This window comes from Hypanus sabinus, chromosome 18 (assembly GCF_030144855.1).
Source record: "Hypanus sabinus isolate sHypSab1 chromosome 18, sHypSab1.hap1, whole genome shotgun sequence".
Lineage (NCBI taxonomy): Eukaryota > Metazoa > Chordata > Chondrichthyes > Myliobatiformes > Dasyatidae > Hypanus > Hypanus sabinus.
In genome coordinates, this window is record NC_082723.1 from 76,324,850 (window position 1) to 76,346,953 (window position 22,104).

The 22,104-nt window shown below is 43.5% G+C and overlaps 1 protein-coding gene across 1 annotated transcript in view; it reads left to right on the forward strand.

The window, feature by feature from the left end:
- The window catches only part of pi4kab (phosphatidylinositol 4-kinase, catalytic, alpha b), a 314,691-nt gene that overhangs the window by 19,015 nt on the left and 273,572 nt on the right, over positions 1-22,104 (forward strand). Inside the window, exons 3-5 of the mRNA XM_059943702.1 lie at positions 460-553; positions 9,917-10,005; positions 21,905-21,977. Coding sequence (XP_059799685.1) covers positions 460-553; positions 9,917-10,005; positions 21,905-21,977 — 256 coding nt within the window. The remainder of the gene's footprint in view (positions 1-459; positions 554-9,916; positions 10,006-21,904; positions 21,978-22,104) is intronic.

The window sequence follows — 22,104 nt, forward strand, 5'->3', positions numbered from 1 at the left end:
ATATCCCCCCCAAGTTACACAAACTATAAAACTAAATATTAAATAAACAAATACTGAGCTAAGCACGTGAGTGGGCCAGGTCGCCAAACTCTAGTTTCCAATGGTTCTTCAGTGACCTCGATGTGAAGCGGGCCCTGGGGATGAAGGAGAGAGACTGAGCCCCCTGATACGTGCTATTCTTATACCTTTGAGGTTCCTGAAACTAGACTGTGCTGTGGGGCACAAGGTAACCAATGGAAAAGAGCTGCTGCAAATGGACCAAGTGATGGAAGCTCCTTTGGACCAACAAATAAACTAACCCTCACATAACACCAGTTTAAATCGCCGACCTATTTCATTGATCAACCCAGGTACTCATGAGGGCTCCCGTTGGCAGGTGTTAGGTCTGCTTCAGTGCTGTCAACCCGTGAAATGATTTGATTTGAACCAGGAAATAAATTTTGATCTTACTTCTTGCAGCACAAAGATACTGTCGTCCCTTATCTGCTTCGCCTCCTGAAAGGATTACCTAAAGTACAGTGGATTGAAGACAGCTCGGGGAGAAAAAATCGAGGTAATGCCATCTCAATTATGTTGCCTGTTATAAGAGAATAAGAAAAGTATTAATGTGAGCTCTTTAGGGTTTGAAATGGTAGTAATTGCTGGTCTGCTGTGAATTTATATTCGTGGGGCTTAAGATATAAAAGAGAAATTATGTTTGTATTCATTTGCAAGTTCAAATGGTGAAATTTAATATCAGAGAATGTTTACAATATGCAACCTGAAATTATTACTCTTCAGAGACATCCACGAAACAAAAAGCCCAAAGAATGAATGGCAGTGACATCAGAACCCGAAAGCCTCCTCCGTCCCCTTCGTCCTCCCACACATAAGCAACAGCAGAAACGTTGATTCTCTACGCTCCTACCTCCCCCCACGTAACACCAGCAGAAACACTGACTGCCTCTCCCCCCACCATGCAGGCAAAAGCCATGAAAATAGACCTTGATCTAGATGCCATCAAAAAACTCTTGTCCGTAGCCCAGCATTTTGGTATCTCAGATAGGGTTTCTTAAGATTTAGTTACAATTAGAAATACTGTTGTTGATTTATTATGATTGTTCTTACAATTAATATTAAACCTAATTCTGATTAAATACAAGTTGACCTTCAGCTGAGCTGTGTCACGACCTTGGCTTGTAGGTAGAGTATTCTGAGAGCTCTGAGTTTTTTTTACTGTTGTTTTTCCTTGTATTCTCAGTGTTTTATAATGTATTATAATATATTGTTGCACTTTGGGGACCTTTAATGTGTTTTTGTTAGGTTTTCTGTAGTTTACATTGAAGTTGCAATTGCCCTTGAAAATTTCCAATTAATTCTCCAGGACTTTGCTGGTGACCAATTAAGTAATCTTGGACTTTGGTCTTTTATTAGAATAGCTACTTGTTAGCTTGTAATTAATCTGTGGTTTTATAAGCTGGGTACAGATTCTTTCATGTATTTAAAGGGCAGTACTAACCCTCGGGGTCTCGGTAATCCTGCTCCTTGCCAAGTGAAGTTCAGGCCGATTTATTCTGAGTTGTCCAAGACCTCATAAATTCTGCTGCTTTGTCTTTTTTGTTAATAAAATTCCTAGTTTTGTTTAACCCTTCCAAGTCCTGTGTGATCCTGCGTTTGGGTTCACAGATGCAGCGACAGAGACCTGTATACTCTGATATACAGAGATGATCATGTGCATTCTTGTGAGGAAATGGGCCAAAGTAATTTTATTATCAAAGAACATATATGTCACCATGTACAACACTGAGATTCATTTTCTTGTGGGCAAGCTCAATAATCCAATAACCATAATAGAATCAATGAAAGACCGGACAACCAGTGTACAAAAGCCAACAAACTGCGAATACAAAAGAAAAATAAAAAATAATGATAGATAAATAGGCAATAAATATTGAGAACAAGAGATGAAAAGTCCTTGAAAGTGAGTCCATAGATTGTGGGAACAGTTTAGTGATAGGGCACGTGATATTATCCCCTTTGTTTCAAGAGCCTGATGGTTGAGGAGTAATAACTGTTCTTGAACTTAGTGGTGTGAGTCCTGGGGCTCCAGTACCTTCTTCCTGCTAACAGCAGTGAGAAAAGAGCATGACCTGGGTGGTGGATGTCTCTAATAATAGATGCTGCTTTCTTCTGACAATGCGCTGTGTAGATGTGCTCAACAGTGGGGAGGGCTTTAGCCCTGATGTACTGGGCTGTATCCACTACTTTTTGTACTATTTTCCGTTGAAGGGCATTGGTGTTTCCGTGCCAGGCTTTGATGCAAATGGTTAAGGTACTCTCTGCCGCTCGCCTATAGAAGTTTGTCAAAGTTTTAGATATAATGCTGAAACTTTGCAATCTCCTAAGGAAGTAGAGGCACTGCTGTGCTTTCTTCGTAATTGCACTTACGTGTGGGCCCAGGACAGGTCCTCTGAAATGAAAACACAGAGGAATTTAAAGTTGCTGACCTTCTGCACTTCTGACCCCTCTGATGAGTACTGGCTAATGGATCTCCAGTTTCTTCCTCCTGAAGTCAAAGTTTAAAGTTCAAAGTACATTAATTATCAATGTTTGGGTACTATATACAACATTGAGATTCGTCTCTTTATTGGCAGCCACAAAACAAAGAAACCCATTAAAAAAGATTGCTAAAAGTGCAGGAAAAAAAAACAAATTACGTAAGAACATAAGAAATAGGAGCAGGAGTAGGCCATCTGGCTTGTCGAGCCTGCTCCACCATTCAATAAGATCATGGCTGCTCTGACCATGGACTCATCTCCATCTACCTGCCTTTTCCCATAATCCTTAATTCCCCTACTACACAAAAATCTAACTAATCTTGTCTTAAAATATTTACTGAGGTAGCCTCCACTGCTTCATTGGGCAGATAATTCCATAACGTTACCACTCTCTGGGAAAAGCAGTTCCTCCTCATTACGGTTTTAAATCTATTCCCCCGAATCTTGAGGCTTTGAGCCCTAGTTTTAGTCTCACCTACCAGAGAAAACAACTTTGCTAGGAACATAAAAAACCTACAGCACAATATAGGCCCTTTACCCCACGATGCTGTGCTGAACATGTACTTACTGTAGAAATTACCTCAGGTTACCCCAGCCCTCCATCTTTCTAAGTTCCATGTACCTATCCAGGAGTCTCTTAAAAGACCCTATGTATCTGCCTCCACCACAGTCGCCAGCAGCCATTCCATGCACTCAATTGCTCTCTGCGTAAAAAAAAAACTTACCCCTGATATCTCCTCTGTACCTATTTCCAAGCACCTTAAAACTGTGCCCTCTTGTGTTAGCCATTTCAGCTCTGAGAAAAAGCCTCCGACTATCCACACAATCAATGTCTCTCAGCATCTTATATACCTCCATCAGGTCACCTCTCATCCTCCAGCTTCAAGGATGGAAAGGACAAGTTCACTCAATCTATTCTCATAAGGTCCGCTCCCCAATGCAGGCAACATCCTTGTAAATCTTTTCTGTACCCTTTCTATAGTTTCCACATCCTTCCTGTAGTGAGGTGATCAGAACTGAGCACAGTACTCCAGGTGGGGTTTGGCTAGAATCCCATGTAGCTGTAACATTATCTCTTGGCTCTTGAACTCAATCCCATGGTTGATGAAGACTAATACACCGTATTGTCATCCAGCTTATTTGTATGTGTTGAATACACCATATGCCTTCTTAACCACAGAGTCAACCTGCGCAGCAGCTTTGAGTATCCAATGGACTTGGACCCCAAGATCCCCCTGATCCTCCACACCACTTACCATTCTTTTCCACTTCTATAATTATAAAAACTTTTACTATCGGTTTTTATATTTTGTGCTAGTTTATTTTCATAATCTGTGATTCCCTTCTTTATTGCTTGCCTAGTGGTTCTTTGTTGCTTTCCAAAGTTTTCCCAATCTTTCAGTTTCCCACTACTCTTGGTGACTTTGTACACACAAGCTTTTAGTTTGATGTACACAAAAGCTTGTACACACAAGTTTTATTTCCTTAGTTATCCATTGCTGGCTTCCCCTACCCTTATTATTCTTGCTTTTAACTGGAATAGACTTTTGTTGAGTACTATGAAAAATTTATTTGAACGTCTTCCACTGTTTATCACCCATTCCACCATGTAGCCTGTGTTCTTATTCTACCCTATCCAACAACTCCCTCATCCCGTTATAGTCTCTTTATTTAGGCATAATACACTGGTTTTAGATCAAACTATTGCACCCTCCATTTGTATCAGAAACTCAATCTTTCCAAATGGATCCCTAACTATAAGATTTCTAATTTTACCTGTCTCCTTGCAAGGGCCAGATCCAAGACAGCACATTCTCTTGTAGATTCAGTAACATGATGTTCAAGAAAGCTATTCCAGATGCATTCTATATGTCCTTCTGAAGACTACCTCAACCAACCTGATTCAGCCAAACTATGTGCAAGTTAAAGTCCCCCATGATAACTGCTGTTCCATTCTTACGTGCCGCAGATATTTCTCTGTTTATTTATTGCCTGAGCCACTGTAATGTTATTATTCAGCAGCCGATAGAGAACTCACAGCAGTGATTTTTTTTCCCTTTACTATTTCTAATCTTTACCCAGATGGATTCCACATTCTGCTCCTTAGATCTTCTATCATCTCTTGGTATCGCCCTGATCTCATCCTTAATTAAGTGTGCTACACCATCTCCATTACCTTCCTGACTATCTTTCCGTATTACCTGACATCCTCAGATATTTAATTCCCAATCCTCTCCACCCTGCAATCACGTTTCTGTAATGGCCACTAAATCATACCCCTTTGTACTGATTTATACTGTAAATTCACTGACCTTGTTATGAATACCATAGACATTCAGATAAAGAGCCTTTACACTCATTGTGCCTTTAAAATCTAGTAATCCTTGTCTCTTCTGTACTTGACTTTTCTGCACTCCACCTTTACTTTTCTCTTTTTTAACTTTTGCTTTTACCTTATCTTTATCCACACTTTGCTGTTTTACTTTATCCATACTTTTCCAATCTGTTGAACCCACCCCCTGCTATTTAATTTAAAGCCCTATCCACAACCCTAGTTCCAGGTCCCATCACAGACCCTAGACCCTAGAATCCAGGTCCCATCACAGTTCAGGTAGAGCCCTTTCCAATGGTACAGCTCCCTCCTTCCCCAATACTGGTGCCAGTTTCCCATGAATTCAAACGCACTTCTCCCACACCAATCCTTGAGCAATGCATTTAACTCTCTAATCTTCCTTGACCTGGTGCCAGTTTGCACATGGCTGAGGTAGTAATCCAGAGATTACCACCTTTTTGGTTCTACGTTTTAATTTAGTCTCTAGTTGTTCAAATTCCCTCAACAGAACCCCTATGTCATTGGCACTCACTTAGACCACGACAACTGGATCTTTCCCCTTCCACTGCAATTCCTCTGCAGGTCAGATGAGATTTCTCAAACCCGGGCACCAGGCAGGTAACACAGCCTTTGGGATGCTCTATCCCTGCGGCAGAGAACTTTGCCTATTCCGCCGACTACACTATCTCCAATTTCTCTTCTTTCCTCCCTGTTGAATGGCTCCCTGAAGCATGGTGCCTCAGTTAGTTTGCTCATCCTTCCTCATCCACACAGGGAGCAAGAATCTCAGACCTGCTGGACAAGCTCAAGGGCTGAGGCTGCTCCAGCACTGTCTCTTGGATCCCACTACTCGCCTCACTTGCAGTCACACCCTTTTGTCCCTGACCACAGACTGACTTTGAGGCAGTTAATCTGATGGGTGTGCCTACCTCGTGGAAGAGAACGTCCAGATAACTCACCCCCTTCCTGATGTGTTGCAGTGTTTGAAGCTCAGATTCCAGGTCGTCAACTTTGAGCAGCTAACACTTGCTGAAGATGTGGTCGGCAGGAACAACAATGGGGTCCACCAGCTCCCACATCACCTTTTATTATGCAAACATTAAAAGTAAGCAAATAACATTCAGAACTGAAATTTTTGAAAGTGAGGTCAGTCATGAAACCAGTCATCAGCTGATCTAGGAGCCCATTAATTGCAAGCCACAGCCTCAGTTCATTGCAGAGATCAGTAAGGTTTGCGAAGCAGTGAGCAGCCCCAGCACTTAAATTGGCCCAACAACACACCATTCCTCGCTCTTGGACCTGGGCCTTGGTGTTTCAATATGCTGTCAGTCCTGGGCCCTGCTAGCTCGATTCTGCCTGTACTCGACCTTTCCAATCTGGTCCAGTGCTTAAATCGGGCAAACAATGCGTTGCTCCAAGCACTTAGGACTGGGCCCCGCTTCCTTGTCTCTGCCTCGCCTTGACTCAGTACTGCTGCTTCGAATCACTTTCAAGTCCATTCCAGCAATAGCTAAACATTGGCTCGGGCCCCAAAGTCTAGATTCTGGCCACATCGCAACCGCCCTGCTCCTTCGAGACTTCAGTTCACACCATAAAAATGGCAGATGCGCAGGCAGTTCAAAAGCTCAACTCCAAATGGGAAGTTACAGGCTATTGATTGCAGTGACCGCTAAAGAGAAAATATGTGATTAATAAAGTAGGTAGTAGTTTTATTTGCTGCCAGGAAGTTGTCGCTGTGTCTCTGGGCACTGTCTTAAACTGGAAGCTGATAATCAGCCGGTAGGTCTTGCTGACATAGGATATGAGGTGGTTGTTGTGGCACCACTCAGCCAGATTTTCAACGTCACTAAAATATAAGGTCATATGTTATGTCCTTGTTATTGCGGTCTCAGTATAAATGTCCTGATGTTTACGTTAATAATGGAAGCTCCTTAAGCAACTTCTCATTCATAATATGAATATCCTAAGTAGAGTTCTTTACTGAACTCCCTGAAACTCTCCAGCCTCCGAACTGCAGTACTTTACCTGGAACAGTAGCAGTTTTAAGAAGGCAGCTTACCACCACCTCCTCAAGGGTAGTCAGGGAAGGACGATATATGCTTGTCTTATTAATGACCACTGTTTCTGGGCATGTGTGCATAAAAAGATATGTTTGATACGAGATCTTTAATTATTATTTATAGCATGGAATAGGCCCTTACAGCTCTTTGAACTGAGGCACCCAGCAATCCCCAGATTTAACCCCAGCCTAATCATGGAACAATTTACAATGACCAATTAACCTACCAGCTGATACGTCTTTGGATGGTGGGAGTAAACCGGAGCACCTGGGAGAAAACCTATATGACGGGAATTGAACCTGGGTCACTGGTGCTGTAAAATGTTGTGCTAACTACCAGGCTACCGTGCATTGTTTCTCACCTACATTTGTTAGATTCCATGGTGATAAGCCAAACTTTCTTAACCTGCTAAGAAATTCCTTAAGCAATGTACACATTATGTCAAATATGGACTTACCAAATGAAGCATAACCTCTGTTACTTTGTATTGAATTCTAGGAATACATGAAATGATTTATATTAGCTTTCTTCTTTACTTTATATACTCGTCTATGTAGTGGATTACTATATAGTGGAGCTCTACTTTTATCAAGAATCATCCTTCCTTTGTCTGTGGGAGTTATGTATGACATTGCAACACTCTTTCTAGGGGGTGCAGAATCTTACAATGATTTTTCATTATGGCACTGGGTAGCTTTGACCAATCAAAGCTGTTGCTGCTACAACAGAACTTCTACAGGATATGGTGTAAGTGCTTGATAGCATTTCAGCTCAACCACAATATGGAAATTAGTTAAAGAGAGGGATTTGTTTTCTTTTCAATAAGATGGTGTTTTTTAACTATTTTTTTTTGCATTTTTAATAGAAATTAAATTGAATGCATGCAGTGTGTAGATAAATCTCCTGTCACTTTTATTTATTTATTGTGTCAAGACTGTACAACAGGTCCATCTGGACTGTAGTTCTTTCTGGCCAACAAGTTCTAGCCACCATTCAGCAATCGATGAACATTAGCTAAGTTGTAGACAATGAATTTTATTGTAATAATGGGAATTTATACTTGGTGACCACTATATTAGGTACACATGCTTGTTAATGCAAATATCTAATCAGCCAATCATGTGGTAGCAACTCAATGCATGGCAGCATGCAGATGTGGTCAAGAGGTCCAGTTGTTCTTCAAACCAAACATCAGAACGGGGAAGAAATGTGATCTAAGTGACTGACCGTGGATTGGTTGCTGGTGTCAGACAGGGTGGTTTGAATATTTTCATGCTGGGATTTTCATGCACGACATTCTCTAGATTTTACAACCTTGTTATTGTTACACCTTTCCAGAATCTGTCTCCCTGTCTGCTCCTCTATGTCCCTGTTACTATTGGGTGGTCTATAAAAAAACACCCAGTAGAGTTATTGACCTCTTCCTGTTTCTAACTTCCACCCACAGAGACTCAGTAGACAATTCCTTCATGACTTCCTCCTTTTCTGCAGCTGTGACACTCTCTGATCAGCAGTGCCACACCCCCACCTCTTTTGCCTTCCTCCCTGTCCTTTCTGAACCATCTATAGCCTGCCACTCTTAAGTAACCATTCCTACCCCTGAACTACCCAAGTCTCTGCAATGGCCACAACATCATAGTTTCAAGTATTGATCCACGCTCGTAAGCTCATCCGCCTTGTCCATGATGCTTCTTGCATTAAAATAGACACATCTCAAACCATCAGTGTGAGCACGTCCCTTCTCTATCACCTGCCTATCCTCCCTCTCAGACTGTCTACAAACTTGCTCTATTTGTGAGCCAACTGACACTTTCTCCATCTCTTCAGTTTTGTTCCCATCCCCCAGTAATTCTTGCTTAAACTCTTCCCAATAGCCTTATCAAACCTTCCCGCAAGGATATTGGTTCCTCTCCGATTCAAGTGCAACCATCCTTTTTATACAGGTCACAATGATCTAGAAATCTGAATCCCTGCCCTCTACTCCAATCCCTCAGCTATCCATTTACCCTCCACCTCACTCTATTCCTATATTCACTGTCATGTGTACAGGCAGTGATCCCGAGATTATTACCTTTGAGGTCCTGCTTCTCAACTTCCTTCCTAACTCCTTGTAGTCTGTTTTCAGGACCACTGCCCTTTTCCTACTTATGTCATTGGTACCAATATGTACCATGACCTCTGGCTGTTCTCCTTCCCACTTCAAGATATCGTGGATACGATCAGACACATCGCGGACCCTGGCACCTGGGAGGCAAACTACCATCTGCATTTTTTTTCTGCGTCCACAGGATTGCCTGTCTGACCCCCTAACTATAAAGTCCCCTATTATTGCTGCGTTCCTCCTTTCCCTACCCTTCTGAGCCACAGATCCAGACTCTGTGACAGAGGCACGGTCACTGTTGCTTTCTCCAGGTATGCCATCCCCCCCCAACAATGCTCAAACAGGAGTGCTTATTGTACACAGCCACAGGAGTACTCTCTGGTACTCTCACCCTTCCGTGTCCTGACTGTTACTCACTTATCTGTCTTTTGAGGCCCATGTGTGACTACTTGCCTGTAGCTCCTCTCTATCACTTCCTCACTTTCCCTAACCGGACGAAGGTCATCGAGCTGCAGCTCCAGTTCCCTAACCCAGTCCCTAAGGAGCTGCAATCTAACAGTTTCTGCCTTAGATGTACCCGGTGACTTGGCCTCCACAGCTGCCTGTGGCAACAAATTTCACAGATTCATCACTCTCCTCATCTCTGTTCTAAATGGACATCCCTCTATTCTGAGGCTGTATAGTTTGGTCTTAGACTCCCTCCTCAGTACATCCACTCTGTCAAGGATCTACAGATTTTTAATTTTGTCATGGTAAGTACATCTTTGGACAGGAGTAGGATTCATGTGAATTTTCATATGCTATCGTGTTGAGTATAGGCATCACTTGTAAATGGAAAGTTGTTGAGGACAAAGTTTAAACATTGCTGTTCACTTCTACCTTGCAGGAAAGCTTCCAATTGCTGAAAACTTCAGCTTCTGCTTAGTGACTCTACTTTTTGATGTAGCCCAGAAAGATTCTACGTTAACGGGACAGGTGAGACAGTATTCTGATTTCATAAGACCATAAAATATAGGGGCAGTATTAGGCAATTTGGTGCATTGAGTCTGCTCTGCCATTTCAATGTGGCTGATTTATTATCTCTCAACCCCATTCTCCTGACTTCTCTCTGTAACCTTTGATGCCCTTTCTAATCAAGAACCTATCAACGTCTGCTTTAAATATACTCAGTGATTTGGCCTCTCCAGTCATCTGTGGCAATGAATTCTACAGACTCACCACCCACTGGATAAAGAAGTTCCTTCTTATCTCTGTTCTAAAGGGACATCCTTGTTTTCTGAGGCTGTGTCTACTAGACTCCTCTACGATAGGAGACATCCTCTCCACTTCCACTCTGTCTAGGCCTTTCAATAGGTTTCAATGAGATTCCCCCCTCATTCTTCTAAAACGCCAGTGTGTACAAGCCCAGAGCCATCAAACGCTCCTCAGATGTTAACTCTTTCATTCCTATGAACCTCTTGAATCTTCTGCAACACTAGTACGTCCTGTCTTAGATAAGAGACCCTAAGCTGCTACAATACTCCAATTGTGGTTTGACCAATGTGTTATAAAGCTTCAGTTCTGCATACACTGTAAAATTAATTTTGCTAAAAATGCCTGTAACTATTTAAATACTAACTATTTGAATTCGGTAATAGAACATAGAATAGTACATCATAATGCAGGCTCTTAGGCCCACAATTTGTGCCGACTTTTTAACCAAATCTACAATTAGTCTCGTGTTTTAACAGTACTGTTATATATTGTTGAAAAATTGCTGTAATTCAAAATCTGTAGCAATTAAGTATTAACAGTTTAATTGATATAAGTTACTTTTAAATTATTAGAAGAATAGGTACCTTTTGGTTATGTACATTTATAAATATAGTTAATTCCTATTTTTTATGAGTGCTTGCTCTGAGAAATGTGTGTTTTGTGCTTTTGAACAATAGACTGTGAATTTACTGTAAACGCCTGCAAGAAAATGCATCGCAGGGTAGCATATGGTTACACACACCGTACTTTACTGAAGTCTTAAACACTCTAGATTTTTAAAGTACAAATTTTGTTTCTCGTGTTTATTTTTTGTCTTCTGCATTAGTAGAAAAGAGCAAATTTTAAATTTCCAAAATTAATTTTCCAAAAAAATAAATGTTACAGAGAATTTTTTGTATCTGTTAAAAAAGTAACATAATAAGTGAAACCAACACACACAAAATGCTGGAGGAACTCAGCAGGCCAGGCAGCATCTATGGAAAAGAGTAAATAGCCGACGTTTTGGGCCAAGACTGGTCTCTAGCTAAAACATCGACTGTTTACTCTGTTATGAATCCCGTAACTGGAGAACTTACCAGCAAAGATAGAGAGGTCCGTTGAAGTCTGATGTCACTATTTCCAAACGTTTTATTTATAAAGGGACACAAAAGTAGGGTTAATACATACATTCAGATAGTGCACATTGTCAACACTCAATCTAAAGCGCAGGTATATTAATAATCATTATTAAGAAGTGAGCTCTGCTGATGTCTAGGGGTTAATAGATTGTCCGTGGAAATATAAAAGTCAGAAGGCTGCAGGCCTCAGCCCTTTGAAAATCGCTGGGTTTCACGTGGGGCGACAGAGAGAGAGAGAGATTGGGGGAGAAGAGAAAGAACTTGCCGAGTCTTGATGAATCCTCCGTGAAATCAGGGGAGTGTTGGTTTTCTCTCCCCGATGTTAGTTAAAAGCGGTTTTCTGTGATTCCAGCCACAAATTCCAATCCCGGAATCTAACGCACGTGGCTTCCTTCAGAATGGCTTCCCGCTACTGCGGGAACACTCTCGTGTCTTCTTGGTGCGTCTGAGGGGCTGTCCCCCTGAGACTCTGCTTTATACTTCCTCACGGGGTCGCAGGTGTCAATCAGGTTGGGACGATGCAATCTCTCTCTCAAGCAGCCCACCTTGCCCGAGGGCTTTTCACGTGGTCTCCATGAGACAATAGTCACTGGCATCTTATTCTGTATCCCGGGTGGGAACGTGCAATTTGGCACATTTCTCTCTCTCTCTCCTACTGGGTCTACTGACCCCCTGCCTTTCGACGGGTGCTCTTGCGATTCTCACAAAGGAGGGGGCTGGGATCATAACACCTCCCCTCATAAAAACGTTTTTACCAGCGGTTAAAACGGAGTGGTCCAGTCTCACAGGAGTTTTGAATCTAACACAATACACAAGTTTTTCTTTTCACAAAATACTACCGTTATACATTCAAGTCAGTATCTAAATAGTTAACGATTACAGTGTCCCTTTAATATCTTAACATTGCGAACCGTACATCAGACTTCAATTCAATAACCACCTATTTAATTTTTTTTTCTTAAGCAACAAAACTAAGGAGGTGTGACCTTAGCTTAGGTGCATTTACAAAAGTTTACGCGAATACTAATCGTTAAAACTAATCGTTTTAACTTAACCGACAGGTCTCCAAAGGGCTGTCTTTATTATTCACAGGCTTTGGCGCAAACCCGTTCAACCTGCTTGGCTGTCTAACAATGGCATCTCCATTAATCGTCGCCTCTTTTCCGGCGAGCCCCCCCCTTGGGGAACTTGAGTAATTTTTCATGGTGAACTCCCACCCGCCCTGCTCATCGGGGTTATTTTAGCAACACCATGCCCCAGACTTAGACCATTTCCACCCAACTCTTTGATTTTACCCAGGTGGCTGGCCCTTTTATCAGTCCCCTTCAGGCTATTGGTGTTTGATTAGAACTCTTCGCTCAAGTAGCATGTCGAAGGCAGCCTTTTCACTCCCCATCCTGGCATAACAATAGAGTGGGGGGCCCCGCTATACCCCGGCTCACTCTGTGAGCGATCTGCCAGGTTTAAGATTTCTTCCTTCGATTTGGAAACTACAGACTTTTCGTTTCCTTTGCTAACAATCCTCACCCCCCCATTCTTAAATTCTGCATTAACTTTGAACACTCCTTCGAGTACAAACGCCGGGGAACTCACACTCTCCCCGGTTACCAAGGTTAACCCTTTTCCCACTGAACCAAGTCCATCTGACCCACGAGGTCGGCCACTGGATCCACTGGATCAGATACCTCAGACTTCTGAGCTCCGTTACCAGGTTCAGCACCTCGTGCATCCCCATCTCGGACACACTCAAACGGGACATTGGCCTCTTCCCGGCTTTCAACACCCGTACCTTTTTCAAATTCTAACTTCCCCCGATCCTCCCAGTTACTCTCCGGGCAGCTCCCACCCGGGGAAGGCGCAACCCTGCGAGCTGAAACAACCTCCTTGGCCCTTTCAGCAGACCCCTTCGAGACAAGGGTATCCTTTCCATCTAGGACTGCCCTCCTCTCATTATCGGGAACACCTTTAGAACTCTCAAGTTCTACAAACAATTCTGCCAAAGCAGACAGATCATCCATGTCCAACTCTGGATCTTTCAACAGCTTTATCTGTTTCTCATCTTTATCTCCTACCTTTAGGACCTTTCTCTTCGCTAAAGGCAGATCTATCTCCTCTCCCTTACCCCCTTTTACTTTACTAGCTTCGTTTGCGGGCAGCGGAGTGAGCCGGGCGCAGAGTGTAAGGCTTGGGCTCAGAGGGCTTAGGCGGAAGAGGGCACAGTAGGCTTACCTTTTAGTTCTTGTATTTTCAGTTATTTGGGAGGTATGAATGTGAGGGCAGCTTGTTGTTCTCGGTGTCGGATGTGGGAGATCCTGGAGTCTCCGAGCCTCCCGGACGTCCACATCTGCGCCAGGTGCGCCGAACTACAGCTCCTGAGGGACCGAGTTAGGGAACTGGAGCTGCAGCTCGATGGCCTTCGCCTGGTCAGGGAGAGTGAGGAGGTGATAGAGAGGAGTTACAGGCAGGTGGTCACTCCAGGACCACGGGAGGCAGATAGGTGGGTTACAGTCAGGAAGGGGAAGAGGCAGGTACTAGAGAGTACCCCAGTGGCTGTACCCCTTGACAATAAGTACTCATGTTTGAGTACTGTTGGGGGGGACAGCCTACCTGGTGGGAGTGACAGTGGCCGAGCCTCCGGCACAGAGGACGGCCCTGTAGCTCAGAAGGGTAGGGTTAGAAGAAAGAGGTCCATAGTAATAGGGGACTCGATAGTCAGGGGTTCAGACAGGCGGTTCTGTGGAGGTGACCGGGAGTCCCGGATGGTAATTTGCCTCCCTGGTGCCAGGGTTTGGGACGTTTGATCGCGTCCAAGATATCCTGAAGTGGGAGGGTGAAGAGCCAGAGGTCGTGGTACATGTAGGTACCAATGACATAGGAAGGAAAGGGGAAGAGGTCCTGAAACGAGAGTATAGGGAGTTAGGAAGGCAGTTAAGAAGAAGGACCGCAAAGGTAGTAATCTTGGGATTACTGCCTGTGCCACGCGACAGTGAGAGTAGGAATAGAATTAGGTGGAGGATGAATGCGTGGCTGTGGGATTGGAGCAGGGGGCAGGGATTCAAGTTTCTGGATCATTGGGACCTCTTCTGGGGCAGGAGTGACCTGTTCAAGAAGGACGGGTTACACTTGAATCGTGGGGGGACCAATATCCTAGCGGGGAGGTTTGCTAGGGCTACAGGGCGGACTTTAAACTAGTAAGATGGGGGGGGCGGGAGACTATTTGAGGAGACTATGGGAGAGGAGGTTAGTTCACCAGTGGAGCAAGTAAATAGACAGTGTGTGAGGGAAGAAAGGCAGGTGATGGAGAAGGGATGCGCTCAGCCCGAAGATGTAGGGGAGAAGAAAGAAAAGGATAATAAATTTGAATGCATTGTTAGGGATGGAAAGAGAGGAGGAGATGGAGAGTATCTTAAATTTATCTATTTTAATGCTAGGAGCATTGTAAGAAAGGTGGATGAGCTTAAAGCGTGGATTGATACCTGGAATTATGATGTTGTAGCTATTAGTGAAATATGGTTGCAGGAAGGGTGTGATTGGCAACTAAATATTCCTGGATTTAGTTGCTTCAGGTGTGATAGAGTAGGAGGGGCCAGAGGAGGAGGCGTTGCATTGCTTGTCCGAGAAAATCTTATGGCGGTGCTTTGGAAGGATAGATTAGAGAGCTCCTCTAGGGAGGCCATTTGGGTGGAATTGAAGAATGGGAAAGGTGCAGTAACACTGATAGGAGTGTATTATAGGTCACCTAATGGGGCGCGTGAGTTGGAAGAGCAAATGTGTAAGGAGATAGCAGATATTTGTAGTAAACACAAGGTGGTGATTGTGGGAGATTTTAATTTTCCACACGTAGACTGGGAAGCTCATTCTGTAAAAGGGCTGGATGGTTTAGAGTTTGTGAAATGTGTGCAGGATAGTTTTTTGCAACAATACATAGAAGTACCGACTAGAGATGGGGCAGTGTTGGATCTCCTGTTAGGGAATGCGATAGGTCAGCTGACAGATGTATGTGTTGGGGAGCACTTCGGGTCCAGTGATCACAATAGCATTAGCTTCAATATAATTATGGAGAAGGACAGGACTGAACCTAGAGTTGAGATTTTTGATTGGAGAAAGGCTAACTTTGAGGGGATGCAAAGGGATTTAGAGAGAGTGGATTGGGTCAAGTTGTTTTATGGGAAGGATGTAATAGAGAAATGGAGGTCATTTAAGGGTGAAATTATGAGGGTACAGAATCTTTATGTTCCTGTTAGGGTGAAAGGAAAGGTTAAAGGTTTGAGAGCACCATGGTTTTCAAGGGATATTAGAAATTTGGTTCAGAAAAAGAGGGATGTCTACAATAGATATAGGCAGCATGGAGTAAAGGAATTGCTCGAGGAATATAAAGAATGTAAAAGGAATCTTAAGAAAGAGATTAGAAAAGCTAAAAGAAGATACGAGGTTGGTTTGGCAAATAAGGTGAAAGTAAATCCGAAAGGTTTCTACAGTTATATTAAAAGCAAGAGGATAGTGAGGGATAAAATTGGTCCCTTAGAGAATCAGAGTGGTCAGCTATGTGTGGAACCGAAGGAGATGGGAGAGATTTTGAATGATTTCTTCTCTTCGGTATTCACTAAGGAGAAGGATATTGAATTGTCTAAGGTGTGGGAAACAAGTAAGGAAGTTATGGAACCTATGACAATTAAAGAGGTGGAGGTACTGGCGCTTTTAAGAAATTTAAAAGTGGATAAATCTCCGGGTCCTGACAGGATATTCCCCAGGACCTTGAGGGAAGTTTGTGTAGAAATAGCAGGAGCTCTGATGGAGATCTTTAATATGTCATTAGAAACGGGGATTGTGCCGGAGGATTGGCGTATTGCTCATGTGGTTCCATTGTTTAAAAAGGGTTCTAGAAGGAAGCCTAGCAATTATAGACCTGTCAGTTTGACATCAGTGGTGGGTAAATTAATGGAAAGTATTCTTAGAGATAGTATTTATAATTATCTGGATAGACGGGATCTGATTAGAAGTAGCCAGCATGGATTTGTGCGAGGAAGGTCATGTTTGACAAACCTTATTGAATTTTTTGAAGAAGTTACGAGGAATGTTGACGAGGGTAAGGCAGTGGATGTAGTCTATATGGACTTCAGCAAAGCCTTTGACAAAGTTCCACATGGAAGGTTAGTTAAGAAGGTTCAGTCGTTAGGTATTAATGCTGGAGTAATAAAATGGATTCAACAGTGGCTAGATGGGAGATGCCAGAGAGTAGTGGTGGATAATTGTTTATCGGGATGGAGGCCGGTGACTAGCGGGGTGCCTCGGATCTGTTTTGGGCCCAATGTTGTTTGTAATATACATAAATGATCTGGATGATGGGGTGGTAAATTGGATTAGTAAGTATGCCGATGATACTAAGGTAGGAGGTGTTGTGGATAATAAGGTGGATTTTCAAAGCTTGCAGGGAGATTTATGCCGGTTAGAAGAATGGGCTGAACGTTGGCAGATGGAGTTTAATGCTGAGAAGTGTGAGGTTCTACATTTTGGCAGGAATAATCCAAATAGAACATACAGAGTAAATGGTAGGGCATTGAGGAATGCAGAGGAACAGAGAGATCTAGGAATAACTGTGCATAGTTCCCTGAAAGTGGAGTCTCATGTAGATAGAGTGTTGAAGAGGGCTTTTGGAACGCTGGCCTTTATAAATCAAAGCATTGAGTACAGAAGTTGGGATGTAATGCTAAAGTTGTACAAGGTACTGGTAAGGCCAAATTTGGAATATTGTGTGCAGTTTTGGTCACCGAATTATAGGAAAGATATCAATAAATCAGAGAGAGTGCAGAGACGATTTACTAGGATGTTACCTGGGTTTCAGCAATTAAGTTACAGAGAAAGGTTGAACAAGTTAGGTCTCTATTCATTGGAGCGTAGAAGGTTGAGGGGGGATTTGATCGAGGTATTTAAAATTTTGAGAGGGATAGATAGAGTTGACGTGAACAGGCTGTTTCCATTGAGAATAGGGGAGATTCAAACTAGAGGACATGATTTGAGAGTTAGGGGGCAGAAGTTTAAGGGAAACACGAGGGGGTATTTCTTTACTCAAAGAGTGATAGCTGTGTGGAATGAGCTTCCTGTAGAAGTAGTAGAGGCCAGTTCAGTTGTGTCATTTAAGGTAAAATTGGATAGGTATATGGACAGGAAAGGAGTGGAGGGTTATGGGCTGAGTGCGGGTAGGTGGGACTAGGTGAGATTAAGGGTTCGGCACGGACTAGGAGGGCCAAGATGGCCTGTTTCTGTGCTGTGATTGTTATATGGTTATATGGTTACTCTTCGTCTTACCACCCTCGAAACCCTCATGGCACAGTGTCAGCAAAGACGTCTCGGCCAAATCAAAACTGGCCAGATTTAAACTGCTCTCGTTCACAGCTGTCTCTCTCAACAGGCTGTGAGTGACCGCGGCGGCGAGATTGTCCTTGGGCGCTAGGGACGGGGCCACCACACTCGCCTGTCGCCAGGTCGGCAGCATGGCTGACCAAACCTAACCCCCGCTAAGTCATTCCCCAGCAGGATGTCCACGTCATCTCTCGGGAATTCTGAGGGCACCCGCACTTCAACTGATCCATACACCAGCTCACAAACCAGAATGACCTTATATAAGGGCACCATTTCTATCCATTTATATATTCCTTCCACCTTTACCATGCCCGTTTCCCGACCAAATTCTAGTACCTTACGGCTAACCAGGGATAATTCAGCGCCCGTATCCCTCCAGATTCGTACGGAAACTGGTGTGTCTTCCTCCGTCACAGACACGGTTCCGTGTGACAGACAACTCCCAGAGCCTTCTCGTACTCTGTCTACCCTCGGCTCCCTGGCCGATTTGCTGATTACCACGGCACACCTGATAGGGACTGCGGCTTTCCCTCTTCCTATCTCCTTTTTCGGAGCAAAGCATCGAGATGCAATGTGCCCCTCCTTTCCACAATTAAAACAGGTCAAACCCGGAACCCTCTGGCCGTCTTGCCTTCCCCCTCATCCTTACCGCTAGTTCCCGGTGGAACCTCTGCCTCACTCATCGGACTTTCTCGATTGTTTCCACGGTCTCTCTGGGGACCTTTATTCGTGGGAGTCTTTGTCTTGTGGGTTAGGGCATATTCGTCCGCCAACCTGGCAAATTCTGAAATGGACTTATCCGGCTTCTCATTCAAATACACCTGGATCTCCTCCGGAACACAACTTTTAAATTCCTCAATCAAAAACAACTCCCTGAGACGCCCATAATCCTCGCCCACTCTTTCCGCGGTGCACCAACGGTCCAAGAGCACCCCCTTCTCATGGGCTAGCTCGGTATACGTTTGATTCCACCCTTTCCTTAAATTTTTAAACTTTTGTCTATAGGCCTCGGGTACCAATTAGTAAGTCCGGAGAATGACCTTTTTTACCTCATCATAATTCTCCACTCCTCCCTCCTCCAGGGACAAGGCCACATAGGCTCGTTGGGCCTTCCCCTTTAACACACTTTGTAACAACGCCACCCACTGCTCTTTTGGCCACTTCTGATTTACTGCCACCTTTTCAAAAAGCAAGAAATAACTATCGACATCTGCCTACTCGAACGGGGGCACCAATCTCAACTCCCTACCAGCGTTAAACCGCTCTGCTTGGTCTAACCCTTGATCTCTTCGCTCGTTCTTCATCTTCTCAATTTTCCAGTCATGTTGCCTCTGTTTCTCTTTCTCGGCCCGTTCCTTCTCTTTCTCTGCCCGTTCCTTCTCTTTCTCTTCTGCTTCTAGCTTCTTTAGGTGAATTTCATGCTGCCTTTGCCTTTCCCTCTCTCTCTCAGCCGCTTCCAGCTCTTTTAACTTAATTTCACGTTCCAACTTCAATTTCTCCACCTCTAACTGAACCGTCCCACTTGATGGTACCTCTTCAGGGATATCTCCCAATACCTCAGCTTCAAATACCTTCTTCCCAATGTAATACTGGGTTATGGCCCTTCGTACCTCCCGCTTTTTCATGGATGACCTCACTTCTGTGAGGTTCAACCCCTTCGCTAAATTTAACAAGTCTGATTTTGTGGCCGCCTCTAGCGCCCCCACCGTCGGGTTTTCCATAAATTCACCCACGTCCATCTTTGCTGGTTTCCCGTCTGGCTACCTGCATAACCAGATTCAAGTTTTTGATTTACAAGCCCGATTCACTGGCTTCCCAATTTGGTGTCAAATCCCGAGACGAGAACCCCAACTGTTATGAATCCCGTAACTGGAGAACTTACCAGCAAAGATAGAGAGGTCCGTTGAAGTCTGATGTCACTATTTCCAAACGTTTTATTTATAAAGGGACACAAAAGTAGGGTTAATACATACATTCAGATAGTGCACATTGTCAACACTCAATCTAAAGCGCGGGTATATTAATAATCATTATTAAGAAGTGAGCTCTGCTGATGTCCAGGGGTTAATAGATTGTCCGTTGGAAATATAAAAGTCACTCAGAAGGCTGCCGGCCTCAGCCCTTTGAAAATCGTTGGGTTTCACGTGGGGCGACCGAGAGAGAGAGAGTGGGGGAGAAGAGAAAGAACTTGCCGAGTCTTGATGAATCCTCCGTGAAATCGGGGGAGCGTTGGTTTCCTCTCCCCGATGTTAGTTAAAAGCGGTTTTCTGTGATTCCAGCCACAAATTCCAATCCCGGAATCTAACGCACGTGGCTTCCTTCAGAATGGCTTCCCGCTACTGTGGGAACACTCTCGTGTCTTCTTGGTGCGTCTGAGGGGGCTGTCCCCCTGAGACTCTCCTTTATACTTCCTCACGGGGTCGCAGGTGTCAATCAGGTTGGGACGATGCAATCTCTCTCTCAAGCAGCCCACCTTGCCCGAGGGCTTTTCACGTGGTCTCCATGAGACAATAGTCGCTGGCATCTTATTCTGTATCCCGGGTGGGGACGTGCAATTTGGCACATTTCTCTCTCTCTCTCTCTCTCCTACTGGGTCTACTGACCCCCTCCCTTTCGACGGGTGCTCTTGCGATTCTCACAAAGGAGGGGGCTGGGATCATAACAACTCTTTTCCATAGATGCTGCCTGACCTGCAGAGTTCCTTCAGCATTTTGTTTGTGTTGCTTTAGATTTCCAGTATCTGCAGATTTTTTTGTGATTTTGATATTAAGTAATATACCACTTTTCAAATAAAATCTGGATGACTTTGTAGGCATATAGCTCAGTACATGATTAAACAAAGGTAACAACAGGTGCTAATCATCATTGACAATGAGCTGAATTAATTAAACTGATTAACTGAAACAGAAACAGGTGTAGGAGGAATCAAACTGGGCAAAGGATGACCACGCTAAAAGGAGAGGGTATAGCAGATATGACAGGTTAACCTCTAAATAATCTATTCTGACCCCATGGCAAGAGTGAGCACAGCAACAAGACACAAGGTGGTCATACTGCATCAGCAAGTTCTCTTCCAAGCAGAAATTTTGTGGCTGACAGGAACTTAAAGATGTGCTTAAATTTAAATGTGGCTGAAGAAGTACAAATAAGTGGGCAAAGTGGAGGACTAGAAAAGCAATGGTCAACCACGGAAACTGAGTACAGCAGACAAGAGTTGCATCAAACTGATGACCCTTCTAAATTGCTATCAGCTCTGAACTCCCAGAAACTACTGGAACCCAAGAACACCCCTCTGCAGTCCAGAGAAGTTGTTTTCGTGGACAAGTTGTTGCCAAAAAGCCATTCCTCCAAATGTAAACAGTCACCTGAACACAAAAACACAAGGATGGCGGTGTTGAACAATAGCAGCAAGAGCTCTGGACTGATGGGTCAAAATTTGAAGTTTTTGGCTCAAACAGGAGGCAGTTAGTCTGTAGAAGAGCACTACCTCGATGAGTGTCTGCAGAGAATAGTGAAGAATAGCACAGATTTACTGCAGGTTTGGGGCTGAATTTCAGCTGATGGAGTTGGTGATCCAGTCAGACTCAATGCTGAGAAGTACAAACAGATTCTCATCCATCATGCAATGCCATCAGGGAGGCAACTGATCAGTCCCAGTTTCATCCTGTAGCAGGATAATGACCCCAAACATGTGGCCAAGGTTATAAAGAACTACCTTCAGTAAGAAGTAGAACATGGAGTTCTACTGCAATTGGTGTGTTCTCCACAAGAGCCCTGATCTCAACATCATTCAGGTTGTTTGGGATTACCTGGAGTGACAGAAGAAAGCAAGACAGCTAAAGTAATTTTTTTGACATAAAGAAGCTTTTCATTTCATTATTTTTGAAAGCATCTTTGCTTTACATAATTTTTTACATGTGCCTTAGACTTTTGCATAGTACTGTGTATGCTGTACTTTGATAATAAATTTATTTTGGACTTAAAATTTGAATAACAGATTTATTCTCTCTAGTGTATAAGGTATTGATATTATAAGATACAGTGTTCAAGGTGCAAGGTGGCTTTCAGCAGCCCTTTCATGCATTTAACAGTCTCCCTTAAAATTTAGTTTTCAATTTTTAATATTTTATAATATTTTTCAGATTCTAAAGGCAATATTGGATGTAATGGAAGTGCTTTTGGGAATGTGTCTGGCACCTCAGACTCAGGATAAAGGTACGGGAAACATTATTTTCCTAAAGTGGTATATAATAAGTGGTATATTCATAAAATTGTAGACTATGTGAAGAAGTTAGTTCCAGAGCTGGCACTCAACTGGAGGGTAAAGGATTAAAAAGGATGT